Below are 15,204 nucleotides of genomic sequence, written 5' to 3'. Positions count from 1 at the left end.
GCTTTGTGAATGCTCATGGGCAGTGGCGTTGCCTCATGTGACCCACTTGCACGGTTGCCCGCTCTGTTATAAAAAAAATAATAATAATAATAATATTAACAACATTACATAAGTGATAACGAATTGTTGATATATAATAGGTGATAAATATCGCTGTAATCGAAGATTAGACCATAAGTTAATTTATTATTTAATTAATTGCTAAATTTGTGTTTTGACTATCTATGTATTGAACATTTATGCATTGGAAATTAACTGTAATAGTATTAAATTTTATTTTGTTTGTTACTGTCAATGTCATTCATCAAAAACAAACTTTGTAAATCGTTGTACTATATGATAAATTAACTGCTAGCGTGCTTCTGCCTACAAACAGATATACTAAATATCTATGACTGGAGCCTGCGAAATAAACTGCATATTAATATAAGTAAATGCTCTGTAGTCAGTAACACTCGCGCAAATAAAATTTTTCAAAAGCAATATTCGCTCGCCTCAGTTCCTATTCAGCGGGCGACTAAGGTACGTGTATGGGGTGTGCTTTACGCAATCTCAAGTTTTGTGAGCACATTACAGCTATTTGTAAAAAGGCATATAAAAATCTTGGGTTTCATCTACGCCAGACGAAGATTTCACAAATATAGGGACAATAAAAGTACTTTACAATACATTAATACGTAGCCACATGGAGCACGATTCAATTATTTGGACTTCACACGAAGAAAAATATAATATAATGCTAGAGCGTGTCCAAAACAAATTTGTTAGACATCTCTATTTTAAGCTATATGGGGTATACCCCTTTTACCCGCTCATGTATCCTTCATTACTCATTCTGGGTATGGTAGGATACAACGAACTAAGAGTCCGACGGGAGTACTCCATGGTGCTGTATTTTAAAAAGTTACTAGATTTCGCACACGGCTTCGCCCGCGTAGAATTCTCTTATATCGCGCGACATGGTAAGGAGTATATGTAAGGAGTATTTTCGCATTAAAAAGTATGGTTTGTTCTTTCCCACGTTAAATTCCATCTACATACCAAATGTTATATAAATCGATTCAGTGGTTTAGGCATGAAAGCGTGAAAGCGTGACAGACAGACAGATAGACAGGCAGATAGACAGAGTTACTTTCGCATTTATAATATGAGTAGGGATTGCGAGAAGCTGCGCATAATCCGGGAGTACTACAATCTCTCGACCTGTGCGTACCAAACCAGTACGTTAGGAAGCGCCACAAGCCTCCGTTGCTCTCCGTGCCTGTAGCTCGAACTAATTTGCTTGCGAAGTCCTCTCTCGTACGAGCGATACGCACTCTCAACGAGCTCCACGGGAAAGAGGATGTATTTACATGTCCGTTGGGTGAATTCGCAAGAATTCTCGTAAATATTATTAGTTATTAAGTTAGTTGTTCTATTCAATATTATGTTATTAAATAGTTTGTTAGTTTGGAATTTTTTTTAGTATTAGTTTGTTCATAATTAGATTAAGTCAATATCGTATTGCGTTCATCCGGTAATGATATTTGATTTGATTTGATGTTTAAATAAATAAATAAATAAAAAATTGTAGTATGGACTTCGCTGCGATATCTGACCGATGATTCATTGCCGTCAGAGTTGTCTAAGTCAGAGGTCGAATCACGATGCGTTTTGGGCAATCTCCTATCAATAGCAATTGTCAACTGATAATACGAGTGTCTCAATGCTACATAAGACGGAGTTCGGCAAGCCGCTCTCAGTTGCAGGAGCCGGCCGCCGCGCACACACACGCCCGCGGTTAAGTGTCAACCCGTCCGAGTGTTCACGTTTCTGCTTTATTAGTGGTACCTACTTCGTAACAAGAATGATTTTTGTAACTTTAATTTGTGTGGCGCTTATCGCGTTATACTTTTACGGAACCAAAACTTTTAAATATTGGGAAGAGCGGGGGGTCAAACATGACAGGCCTATTCCAATCCTAGGGAATAATGCAAGAAATTATCTAATGTTCAAAAGCATGACCCAAGTAATAACAGAGGTATATTGGAAGTATCCAGATGAGCCTGTCGTAGGTTTTTTTAGATCGTTACGTCCGGAGCTTATTGTAAGGGACCCCAATATTATCAAAAGGATCCTCAACACAGACTTTCAATACTTTTATCGGCGTGGAATCAATCATAAATCAGACATGGAGCCTCTGAATAGGAACCTGTTCTTTACGGGCGGTGACATGTGGCGGCTGCTTCGGCAGCGCCTCACGCCTGCTTTCTCCAGCGCTAAGCTGCACGCCATGTTCCCGCTCATCGAGGAACGCGCCGAGCGGCTGCAAGCTCGCGTGCTGGCCCTCGCCGCCAAGGGGCAGACGCTAGACGCCCGCGACCTCATGGCGCGCTACACCACTGACTTCATTGGTGCTTGCGGTTTCGGTCTCGACGCAGATTCTTTGCAAGACGAAAACTCCGAATTTAGAAAACTCGGAATGAAAATATTTAGTATAGATGCCAAATTTATCTTTAAGCTTTTTCTTAAGCAAACGTTTCCCGAGACATTCAAAAATCTTAAAATATTTGGTCATATTGAAAAGACTGTTATCCAACTTATGAAACAGGTTCTCAAACAGCGAAATTATCAACCGTCTTCTAGGAATGATTTCGTAGATTTATTAATTGAATGCAAAAAGAAGGGCACCATCGTCGGGGAATCTATTGAGAGGAGAGATTCAGAAGGCAAACCAGAAATAGCAAAACTAGAAATCGATGACGAGATTCTGGCGGCTCAAATGTTTGTTTTCTTCGCTGCAGGATTCGAAACGTCGTCCTCCGCCACAAGCACCACCTTGAACGAACTCGCTCACAATCCGCACGTACAAGTGAAAGTGCAAGAAGAAATTGATCGAGTATTGGCAAAACACAATAATAAATTGTGTTATGAAGCTGTCAAAGAGATGACTTACTTAGAGTGGACATTTAAAGAAGGAATGAGAGTTTTACCATCTCTGGGGTTCTTACTGCGAGAGTGTGTCCGTAAATATACTTTTGAAGATTTGAACTTTTCGATTGACGAGGGCGTTTTGGTGATTATTCCCGTGCAGGCCCTGCAGAACGACCCGAAGTACTTTCCTGACCCTGAAGAGTTCCGACCTGAACGCTTCGATCCCGAGCTTGCTGACCCCAACAACAAATTTGTCTACCTGCCTTTTGGAGAGGGGCCTCGAGCTTGTGTCGGTAAGTTTGCTAATATTTCATATGAATTTTTACCCGACTGCAACAGAAGGAGTGAATATATGATATTTGGCATAATACTGAGAAAGTATATGTCTACTTTCTCTATTATATCTTTCGATCAATAAAATATTTCGTAAACACAACAAAATTAATGGACACCTTATCTTATCGTATCTTGGGTGGATACCCAAGATACGATAAGATATCCTCTTATCGTATCTTCTTAAACGTTAGAAGGGTAATATGGTAATTGCGGCACGTGGTTGCAGGCGAGCGGCTGGGGCTGATGCAGTCGCTGGCGGGGCTGGCGGCCGTGCTGTCCAAGTTCGACGTGAGCCCGGCACCGGGCGCGCCGCGTCACCCCGTGATCAACCCCGCCAGCGGCATCGTGCAGAGTGTGGTCGGCGGCATCCCACTCGTGTTCCGCGAGCGCTCCGCCAGACACTAGCGCTGCCCGCTGTCCGCTGCTACTCACACATCTAACTTACATTATATTATATATATGATCTTCTTAATGGGATGCATTATATATCCAAAGCATACTTATATATATAATATTACACAATAGAATTTATCCATAGTTAGGGACGTGTCGGAAAAACTGAAAAATAAATTGTGGAATTGTGAATCTTACAAAGTCCTGGATGCCTATCTCTTAAGATAACATACACTGTTCAATTTATATCTATAAAATAAGCTCCGTCATAAAAAATCACAAAGATACGATATGAATCCTTATCGATTTAAATACGTTTGTTGGCTAGAGCGTTTCATGAATATTTTTTCCTTTTACACCATGCAAATTTAATGAAAACCTTAGCAGGTGTAGCAAAATCAAAATTGGCAATACTCACCGTTCGCGATCTATTTCAATTTGAATGCTTACTGTAATTCCGGAAATTGCAAATGAAATTTCAAGTTTTTCTCCTTTTTTTTTTGTCAATCTGTAACAAGACTTTAAAGCCTAAGATCTTATCCTACTCAAAAAATACTGTTTTTAAAACACAACGATTAATGTGAAAACATACTGTTTACGCAATAATAACGCGAGAAAAACGCTTTTTACTCTGAATGATTCATCATTGTGTTAATAACTTAAATTTTATTATAATTTTGTTTTGAGGTGATTCATTATGATTGTTTCATCTGCAACTATAGTTACATTAAACTCTTTGCCATCAAAAAATATTTTCTAGTTTTTAGTTCAATTTGCAATAAAAGCGGGTTTTTTTAGTTTTTTTAAACTATAATTATTTTTCATTTTTTAGGCTGTGATAAACTCATATTGGGGAATTTATTAATTACTTAGACTTTTTCAAAATCAACCACCCATAATTAATTCCTTCTTTATCGACTGTAAGTCCAAATCTATGCAGAAATTAATTTTTCAATTCATATTCGTTATTTGTACTTTAACTAAGACTTTATGATTGCAAATTTTTTGATCATATTGAATTCCTTCTTTACCGACTACAATTTCAGAGCTTTACTGTTTACAAGTTTTGTTCCGTAAAATAAATAGATTGGAAATTGTGTTCTGATTATTTTGTTGTAATAAAGAAGCCTTTTGTGAATCTCGGTGATCATGTTATATATTATGTAAATATTATATACAGTAATTTGCGTGTATTAGACTCATTTGTACCTACGCATGTACAAAGTATGAACAACGTGAGAATGCAACTACCCTGAAAACGTTTCTGGCTCCGGTGTGCTGTGCCGAGTGCCCGAAAGAAAGAGCAAGTCCTAAACGGCAGGCATGCACAGATCGCGCTCTTGCTTTCTCTTTCTCCCTCTTCTACAAAGGATCTACAAAAAATTTATTAATCCTGGCAAATCCATTATGGGTAATGGGAAACTGTTATTAAATTATTGCATTGTCATCGATCCTTGATACGTATGCAAAGATTCAAATTAATCAGACTTATGGAAATTGATAAAAATGATGTTCAAAGATTCCATTACATACATACATAGATACAGGCCAAGCTAATAAAACCGTGTTAAAAAAGGTTAGGTTAGGAGATTCTACAAATTATAGTGTTATTATTTGCCTCGCTTTATATAGATGAATATTACGGTCATTAGCTATTGTTATGCGAAATAAGCGCAAAATAAATAGTTTTAAAACTAGTATTATATCTTATTTAAACTGATAATCATTTTTATGATGGCTTTTTCCTTGTGTATACGATTTCAAAAATTCTTTGCCACAATGTAGCCTACTGACCTTTTCAAAAACGAAGTAGGTTTTCAGATCGAATTTTTTTTTTGGTTTTATTACCCGATAACTCCGTGGGTTTCCAACCGATTGGTTGCATTCTTTTCTGTTTGAAAGGAATTTTTTGTCATTTGGTCCCATTCTAGAATCTGGATTTGAACCTCCGCCCAGCGACGTCAAAAACAAAATCAAGATACCTAGATACCACAGATTGTGCCAAGATCACCAGCTCTACCCGATCAATATAGTATTTTTAGCCTCATCGATAACTTTATACAAATTAAATCATGTAGTTTTCGTAGTTTGTGTTTTCATAGAATTCTAACGCTTGTTATTATTGTGACGATATCAATTCAGCTGTTGTAGTTCACAAAATATGTTTGTGTTTGGGGATTCAGGGTGATTTAGGTTTACGATTAAATAAAAGTACGAACCCTGGGAAAATTATAGCTACTGATTAATAAATCCTTATGCTGATTACCTTTTTTACTTTATTGATATACATTTTTTATAATTATCATAGCGGAATTGGTAACTGTTATGATAAAGCTATCTTTATTAAATTAAACGTTATTTAAAACCAAACATAAAATAGTGTCCCCTCGTGAGCCATGCGCTGCCCCATCTGCAGATATCGGCGACACACGACGCGTACCATAAAAGCTTTTATGGGAATTCGACGGATGTGTGACCGTTCTTCGCAGCGCACCGCTGCCGGAGCCTCTGACGTCACAACCCATATTCCCCATCTGATCGCCAATTATAGCGAACATTTCCAAGAAATCAAAGCACATCGAAGGGACAATAAAAAAGTTTATGACTTAAACTTAGCCAGATTCGCTTTGTGAGGTTTTTATTACCCTCTAATGACACATTCTGTAATGATTTGACTATACAAAACGAGTGCGAACAAAACCTTACCTGCAAAAGCCGGCAATGCGGCGAGCAAGAGCAGAGATGCACACACGCACATTGTCAATGATTGTACACAGTCGCGCACACACAGATCACTCGGTGGTCACTACACGTACACCGGTCACGGTTATTGACTGATACTAAAGCTATTCTTGGTCCACTAGTCGTCACAGATGCAGCGATCACAGTGTCATTAATACAACTGGTGCAGTTTTTCACACAACTCCCAACTTTAACGAAATAGCGTCCAGCATCTGAAAACAATACAATATGATCAATTTTCTATCGAGTATTCACAATATATCTATACATCGAACTCCAAAAACTATATATCTATAAAAAGTTTATAAAAAAAAATAAAAAAAAGTGACACAGAAATGAGCCGTCGGTTGTCTATCTTATCTAATTCCGGCTAAAATGTGTAACTGCATTCTATTCTTTCTTGTTTTCAGTTTTTTCAGTTTTTGTTTAATTCGGAGAGCTCAAATACTAAATATACTTATATTCTACTCGTTAAGCGAATGCTTTTGGTTTATGGTTTAATACAAGTGTTCACTATTACTGATTAACGCAATCATGAACATGTGACAAAGTTATCTTCTATGAAATGAACTGTAACGAAAAGCAGTCGAAAGTGTGGGAATCGGCAGTATCAGGCTCGGCATCTCATTTGTTTTACTGCCTTCCACATGTGGCCGGCGCGTCTCTGTGCTTACTTATTACCTACCTATTACGTGGAGGACACTCACTTCAGCGGTTATAAATTTACCAAACAATAAAACCATCTCTACGAATTTTTATGTATATTTGATTACTTTTTAAGAACTCATTGATGAAAGAAGACTCTGAAGTGCGTTGTAAAACTGATTTGTGGATTTTTCTAAGAAATTGAACCATACAATCTCAAACTCAAACTCCAAAATTTTTAATGGCGAATAACCCGTTATTTAGTTGATATGGTTTATGACCATAAGCGGGCAAATGAGCTGTTATTTCGCCTGACGGTAAGCGATCAACACCGCCGCGCATGAACATTCGCAGGAGCAGTGCCTCGGCGAATGCGTTGCCCACTTTTAAGGGGTAAGGGACAAGGAAATTATTGACGACTAGAAAAAGAACCAGAAATGAATTTAAATGATTGCTAACAAATTTGAAATTCTCTACAATAATAACATAAGTTAACGACGAAATATCTTGTCGGCGTATGCCTTTAATAAACAAACGCCAAGAATGCGGTATTCCAAAAAAAGAAGGAATATAAACGAATGGAGTGTACTTATTGCAAAATCGAGAATATGGTATCCGTATCGAGGCGGCTTCGGAATGCAGTGCGCGTGCGCATCTGCACGCGGCGCGTGTTCCTCACTTCTCTTGTAAGCTTTACACTTGGCGCTGGCACTCAACTCAATTATTATTGTATCGAGAACAGTATGATGTAACGATGTATTCAATTGCTGTATAGTTTACATGTAGTACATATTGTATATATTACAATAGGTTATAGTTACAAGATTATAATATGAGGAAGGCCCCAGCACGAATTCATTGTATTCCACAAATACTGTATTTCAATCTACATTGTAAATAATAATGTATACTGTATTCTTCATCCTACACTAGCTTTTGCCTGCGGCTGCACATATGTTAAATTCGGAGTAGTTTAATAAATGTAATAAACCTACCTCTTGAATCATTCTATTACAACACAATTCGTTGTGTACTTTTAAAGATCTAAGCATACAACATACAGACGCGGGCGGCGACTTTCTTTATACTATGTAGTGATGATGATCATGTTCGCATAGCACTTTTAAGGGACATATATTTTAATTTATCCAGTGTAATGTCAGATAATCTGCATTATTTTCTATTAACGGTTATTCTCAATAATTACCATAAACATACAAGCAAATTCCAAAGCTTCCGTGTTACCTCAAGCAGCCATTCAATCCTAATGAGAGTTTAAAGTCTCGTTTGTAACCGCCTAGCCCTAAATACACAAAGATAACGACGTAAATCAGGTAAGATTTATGAGATAAGATATCGTGATGTTCTTCTGAAGAACAAAACACTTAACAGCGGTCGTGACACCTGAACCGAACTGATGCTTCACATTCAATGAGTGTTGATACGGAATAACCAAACAAATTTAATTATTTGTCCACCTAAATGTCTCTTTAAGCGAACAGTCGTCAACGTCACAGTATCGAATATACATTTTTTTATAATTCTTAATTATGTTTATATTAGCTTTAATAATACAAGGTGCTGCTGGGGGTGGGTGGTTCAAGTCGGTGGCTTCCACAAATTCAATAAGTTAAAAACTTACGATATAGGCATTGTCACATTAACTTTAATGATAGGTAAGTACTTTAATTTCAGCAAAAGCGTTTCCGATAAAATACATCCCTGCACAGGCCACATGTGATCAAACTTCTGGTTCAGTACAAAAAAAATGTTACCTAACATAAAACGCTGATTCAATAGAATATTTGTTAAGACGTTTTAAGTTAAGTTTGTTTACGCAGACGAATCGCAATAGCTCAGAACATTGATCTCATTTTAATCGCTGTACCTATTACTTTGCCCTCAAAGGTTACAGTCTAAGGTATAAACTCACTGATCTCAAAAGAAGAAGTAAAAGAGTCAAATAAATATGTTACGTTACATTTATTATGTATTTTATAATTAAGTCATACGTATATCATATAAATATATAATTATAATATATAATGTCACTTACAATCATAAAAATGAATGCTGCAATTATATCATTAGCAATAAATAAAGCATGTGTAGTTAAAAGTTCAAAAGGCGATATAAAATATTAAATATACAAGAAATATGCACATAAATTGATACGATTGCGTGGGTGGTACCAATGGGCGCAAGTAATTTGCAATATTTTTTCACGTTTCACTTGAAATTCCGCGTTCTCTGCCTGTCCGTGGATTGACCACTTCCAACGCATCCATAATCTTGCCTTTGATCTCCTCTGGCCCAGCTCCGAGCCGTGATTTACAGCCCGCGTCTCACCTCCCGCTGTTGGCGGCTGACACTCCATCGGCTTTACTACGTATAATCACTATTTGTGAGTTATTGGTGTTTAACGCTTTTTAGTAATAACCGAAATTCCTTTGAAGGAAAAGTAGTCTGAATGTTTTTATTTACCGTTTAGAATCAACACAGCCCGATACTGCTTACACGCACAGCAATACTTTATTTTCCATTATTTAGTAGAAGTGACTTATTTCGGTTAACAAGGAAATCCATCAAACCTAGTGTTTGTTCCTTCTTTCATTTGTACAAGAGTCGGACCACATTAAATGATGAGTGTGGGCTATTTATATCATTGCAGAGTGTGGGTATAGGGCCAGATCTAGGCTGTATATCGTGCGCGGTGTATTTGTGCGCGGCCGCAAATAGCTCGCTCAAAATACCGACCAAAGGTCACAGCGGGTCCTCTCGCACTCCAGGCCTCTCGGTCACAGCACTGCCCGTCAATCACAATAGTCTATCTTGAAATGGACACCGCCCATTTCCTAGAATGTCCCACTGTCATCAGCAGTGTTTAAATATGTTATTGGCAAAAAACAGGAAGATATTATCTAAACATTCGAACGATTTAAAAACAAAAATGCGGAAGAAATTATACTAGATAGAATAATAACTGATAACATATCATAGAATATGTATAATAGTTTACAGGAAGAAATAAGTTTGAGTTTGATCATTAATGATTGTAATATTATAATTGATCATAATGCTTAATATTATGACACACTCTTAATATAATATATTATTGGATGTTGTATCAGTCGGCAAAGAATAAATAACAGAAATAAATAATTGTTTCGAGCTCTCATCATATATAACCCGGATCTATTCAAGTATTAAAAATAGGAAGTTAATTATAACGTGGATCGAAATAAATGTGGAATAATAAATCATAGTTTAGTGCGGCTCACACAGAGATACGGGTCGCGGACAGCTCTCTTGCCTTGAACCCACAATTAGCTGTCATCGCACTAACTTCAGCCAGAACTATTGTGTAACAACATATCAGGTAAATAAAGTTATTTCATTTGATTTCATTTTTTTTATTTTTATTTTTAGCTCAGACTTCCAACCGGTGATTAAACCGGTTTTGATGATTGTTTGCCTATATGAACGCTGGTGGTTCCCGAGTGATCCCGTTTCAATTTTGTTTAGTTCTGACAATTTGAAGCCGGTTTAGTTTTTTGTTAAGAAAATATTATTATGATTATCTCGAGCTATACATGTGATACAAGTTAATTAAACATTTGTTCAAGTATACATAGACGCATAGTCAATGGATTTTTTGGTTTTGTTACTTAAGATGTGATTTCGGCAATGTTCGAACACTTCACCTCACTGAAACGCTCAATGGATAGCAGTCAGTAAACTGATTTTGAGGAGATCATCATCATCATCATCAGCCCATATATGTTCCCACTGCTGGGACACAGGCCTCCTATGAGGGTTCAGGCCATAATCCAGGAGGATTTGAGGAGATAATATTGTTATTTTTTAAATATCATTTGTTTCTTAAGTATTTATATGTATAATAATACATTTATCCCATTTTGGATTAATTAAGTAAGTCTCATAAAAATAAAATAGACAGCAGCAGTTGTTTTTGCTTGAAAAAGCCGATAGTACGCTATATACGGCAGCTAAAAATAACAATGCAAAATCCGCTTTAGATCTGATGTACCTTAAACTTACAATAAAAACGTACAAAAAATCCTCTGAATCTATTCAAAAACACATTTTTTATGATTATCGTATTCAAGATCTGAGGATAAAATGAAACACATGGTTTGCAGTATTGGGAGGTAGGTGACCCCTCGGCCCTCGAGCCGTTCAATGTTAGAGGATATGCAGATATAATTAGCCCATGGTGTTCACATTCCGCGCACGCGTCACGCGTCACGCGACACGCGACACGCGACACGCGAGTGACGTGCAACAGCTGACGCTGTCCCGCTTGTCACGTTGGGTCATACTTGTCTATTCACTAATTCATAAAAATAATTTAAAAATATTGGTTCGTATGAACTCCACAGGACATTCATGTTTATCCTTTGGCTTGGCTTTTATTTGTTTGTAGGTGTTCTGCATCGCACACCATGCCATATTATCGTATAAAAAATACGTGATAAGGGTTACCCCTGTGTCTCAGGAGGGTTTGGCGCATAAGCTAGTCTATATATTATAGTATAAAATAAAGCATACGAAAATATTTGATGTATCTCTTGTGGGTACGTAACCCAAAGCCAAACCGTTGCAGTTAATATTTTATTTATTTTTGTACAATAAAATCACCGCAGTCGCCTAATACCTATTTATTCAGTTATAGGTAGTGTAATATTGTTATAAAAGGTTGTTTACATTTCTTATTAAATTTAAAGTCATTTTCTGTTTTAACATATTTTTAAACGTTATCCCCAAAAATCAACGTAGGTGTTCAAATCGTAGCTTATTTTTTATCTTTCTTTTTCGAAACACAGTCGGTCATTCAAAGTTTAGCTAAAGGATAATATTATTAACTCAATAACTATTTTTCTTGACTAGCATAGCAAAGTAGTCTAAAAATTATTTAATTATTAAGTTGTTATAAAAACAACTAATGCATGAAATCGTTTTCTGATCAAGAATACCTATTGAATTAGAAATTTCAAATAGACAATACGAAGGTACCTAGATAGCAAATACCCGAAACAATTTGTGTAATAGAAAACAGTATTATAAGAACGATAACCATTATCTTTTAAAAAAATACAAACGATTCCTATTATTGTTATGTTGTATTATACAATTTATATTCAACCACAGCCTCATATATACCAATAAGAACGAACCTTGACGATCGATTTCCATCAATATTTATCAGCACGGCGCGTCACCCTCTCGCGTCCCTTCGTGCGCGCGCGCGTTTCTCCCAAGTCCCGCGCCACACTAGTAACTACGCACTAACGGCACACCGCGCACCGCACGTGCGATCCACGGCCACGGCTCAACTGAACACGCACTGGCGTGTAGCTGCCAGCCCGAGGCCCGGAACCCTACCGCTGCCGTAGGTTTCAAACCCGGGGAAGCTCCTGCTAGCGCATTGTTTGCGGCCCACGTGTGCGCATACGCCTGCAGTGTTTGTTTGCGCAGCGTCGTTGGGGTGGCCATGCGGGCGCCGTTTGATACGCACTCGCCTCTCACCGCCTCGCCGAGTCGCCGACACTATCACAACAATGAAAACATAACCTAAGCTCCAGGATACAAAATAATAAACATTCAACAATATTGTGATGTGTCAAACTTAAGCTCAATGAAATTTATATCCCCAATACTAATTACAAGTATAATAGGTAATAATATATAAAGCTAAAGAGTTTATTCGTTTATTTTTATGTACACGCTAATCTCAGGAATTTCTTTATCGTATAAACACCACTACAGAGCTGTATACAAATATCATGGAAATACTTATTTGGGCACATTCCTAAATACTTAGTGCATAGTATCTAAGATATATGCTAGCTTAAACCTAACTAAAATTTGTGCATACCTTAAGATCTAACACTATTTTTTACTCAAAACTCAAACTGAAACTAAGTCACAAATTAAAAAAAAAATATTAATTTATTCAAGCAGTCTTCGTTTTGAAACGCATTTGAATCGTCATAATACAGATGTAGTTGCGTCTCTTAAAGCCATTTGTTACAACAGTTACAATAAGTAATTCAGCTGTAGACTAGTTTGATATTATGTGTAAAAGAGCTTTGTTTACTTCATCAAGATTTGGGTCGTGTCTACTCACATCGCATTGAATATAAATGGTTAGTATCGTCTGCAAGCAGAACTATTTCACTGATATCTTGCAAAATAATAAAGAAGATCATTGATATATATGATATACTAAGAACAAAAAGGGACCCAAAATAGATCCCACCACACCAACCGACATATTGCTAGAACTTTCTCCATTAACAATAATGGTCTTTTTAATTTTTAGTTTTATAGCATTGAAATGCTTTATAAATGAGAGATTTTGAAAGAATAGAAAATGGTCTCTCTCATTAATGGTCTTTATTCAATAAATAATAAATAAATGTGGTTAAGCAACAGTTGGCCCCGCCACAAGTTGGACGTATGAACAATTCTCATGTTTGTCAACTTAACAATTGTGTCTCAATTAGTTGGTTGGTGGATTAGACTGCTTAATATTTATGATCAATGTATTCGAACACTACGTAACACAGTCGAACCCAAACAACGAAACTGTCATGGGTTATTTCTGTGATATCGAAAAATTATTATCGTTAATGTAGCTAGAAACTGTTTTGTGTGTATACTAAATGATTTAGCTAAAAATAAAGTTATGATTTAGAAAAGCAGAACTTGCCTTTTTCCGTATTGTTTTTTTTTTTTGGCTTGGTCAGTACTTCATGTTGAATTTAATTGTTTTTATTTGATTGAATTTTAGTAGACGTATAATTGCACAAACTGAGTGGTTGTAACCCCTTAGACTAAAAGGAATTACATCATGTCGGGTACAGTAAACGAGTTAATTGCTAGATATGAATTACATTAATTTACTGTATGTATTTTTTACAATAATTTATTTACAATAATAAATTACTTTACAATAATAAATTACATTAATACAAAATAAAAAAATGAATTTTCGTATTTTATTATTGTGGGAGTCGAGCACGCTTCGGCACGAATTGGGCCAGCTCGCGCCGGGGAAGTATAACACCCCCACAGAAAACCGGCGTGAAATAGTGGCATGCCACTGTGTTTCGTAAGGTGAGTGGGGGAGCCGGAGGCCCGTTTCCTTTTCCTCACCCGTCCTAGTCCCTTCCTTCTTTCCATTCGTTAATCCTTTCCTTTTCCCTTACCCAATAAAAGCGGGCAGCGCATTCACAGAGGTACTACTTTTGCGAATGTTTATGGGCGGTGGTGATCACTTACCATCAGGCGAAACCCCAGCTCAGCTGCCCGCTATGACATAAAAAAAAAAGAATTAAAATCGGGGAGTGAAAGAAATATAATTGATTAATCATGTTTGAACTCTCTCTGGTTCTTACCTTTTTTTCCATTGGGTACCGCATCCTCAAAAATATGGAATAAGGCTATCAAATGGGTTAGTATTATTTATGATAGATACTACATAATTATGATTCATAGCCGTCAAGTTCAAGAGTTTTCCAAGTCAGAGGTGGAGTCACGATGCGTTTTGGGCAATCTCCTACCAATAGCAATTGTCAGCTGATAACGCGAGTGTAGTCTCAGTGCTACATAAGGCTGAGTTTAGCAAGCCGCTCTCAGTTGCAGGAGCCGGCCGCTGCGCAAACACACGGCCGCGGTTAAGTGTCAACCCGCCCGAGTGTTCACAATTCTGCTTTATTAGTGGTACCTACTTCGTAACAAGAACATGATTTTTGTAACTTTAATTTGTGTGGCGCTTATCGCGTTATACTTTTACGGGACCAAAACTTTTAAATATTGGGAAGAGCGGGGAGTCAAACATGCCAGGCCTATTCCAATCCTAGGGAATAATGCAAGGAATTATCTAATGCGCAAAAGTATGACCCAAGTAATAACAGAGGTATATTGGAAGTATCCAGATGAGCCCGTCGTAGGTTTTTTTAGATCGTTACGTCCAGAGCTTATTGTAAGGGACCCCAATATTATCAAAAGGATCCTCAACACAGACTTTCAATACTTTTATCAGCGTGGACTCAATCACAAAGCAGACATGGAGCCTCTGAATAGGAACCTGTTCTTTACGGGCGGTGACATGTGGCGGCTGCTGCGGCAGCGCCTCACGCCCTCCTT

The 15,204-nt window shown here is 37.2% G+C and overlaps 3 protein-coding genes across 3 annotated transcripts in view; 2 read left to right on the top strand and 1 right to left on the bottom strand.

Annotated features, from left to right (window-relative positions):
• Nucleotides 1-12,544, bottom strand: part of LOC119839661 — a 32,646-nt gene extending 20,102 nt beyond the window's left edge. Inside the window, exons 1-2 of the mRNA XM_038366063.1 lie at nucleotides 12,228-12,544; nucleotides 6,349-6,596 (exon numbers count right to left, since the gene is read on the bottom strand). Of these exons, the coding sequence (XP_038221991.1) occupies nucleotides 6,349-6,400 (52 nt within the window). The 5' untranslated portion in view covers nucleotides 6,401-6,596; nucleotides 12,228-12,544. The remainder of the gene's footprint in view (nucleotides 1-6,348; nucleotides 6,597-12,227) is intronic.
• LOC119839660 (cytochrome P450 6B6-like) lies at nucleotides 1,847-4,629 on the top strand. The gene is made up of 2 exons (XM_038366062.1): nucleotides 1,847-3,206; nucleotides 3,476-4,629. The coding sequence occupies exons 1-2, from the start codon at nucleotides 1,847-1,849 to the stop codon at nucleotides 3,652-3,654; spliced, it is 1,539 nt and encodes a 512-aa protein (XP_038221990.1). The 3' UTR covers nucleotides 3,655-4,629.
• A 2,256-nt stretch (nucleotides 12,545-14,800) lies between the features above and the next one.
• LOC119839752 (cytochrome P450 6B6-like) overlaps nucleotides 14,801-15,204 on the top strand; it is a 2,636-nt gene continuing 2,232 nt past the window's right edge. Inside the window, exon 1 of the mRNA XM_038366192.1 lies at nucleotides 14,801-15,195. Coding sequence (XP_038222120.1) covers nucleotides 14,801-15,195 — 395 coding nt within the window. The remainder of the gene's footprint in view (nucleotides 15,196-15,204) is intronic.

The sequence above is a fragment of the Zerene cesonia genome, chromosome 4 (genome assembly GCF_012273895.1).
Source record: "Zerene cesonia ecotype Mississippi chromosome 4, Zerene_cesonia_1.1, whole genome shotgun sequence".
Lineage (NCBI taxonomy): Eukaryota > Metazoa > Arthropoda > Insecta > Lepidoptera > Pieridae > Zerene > Zerene cesonia.
The sequence above is the reverse complement of the archived record's forward strand: the minus strand, read 5'-3'. Positions and strand labels throughout refer to the sequence as shown.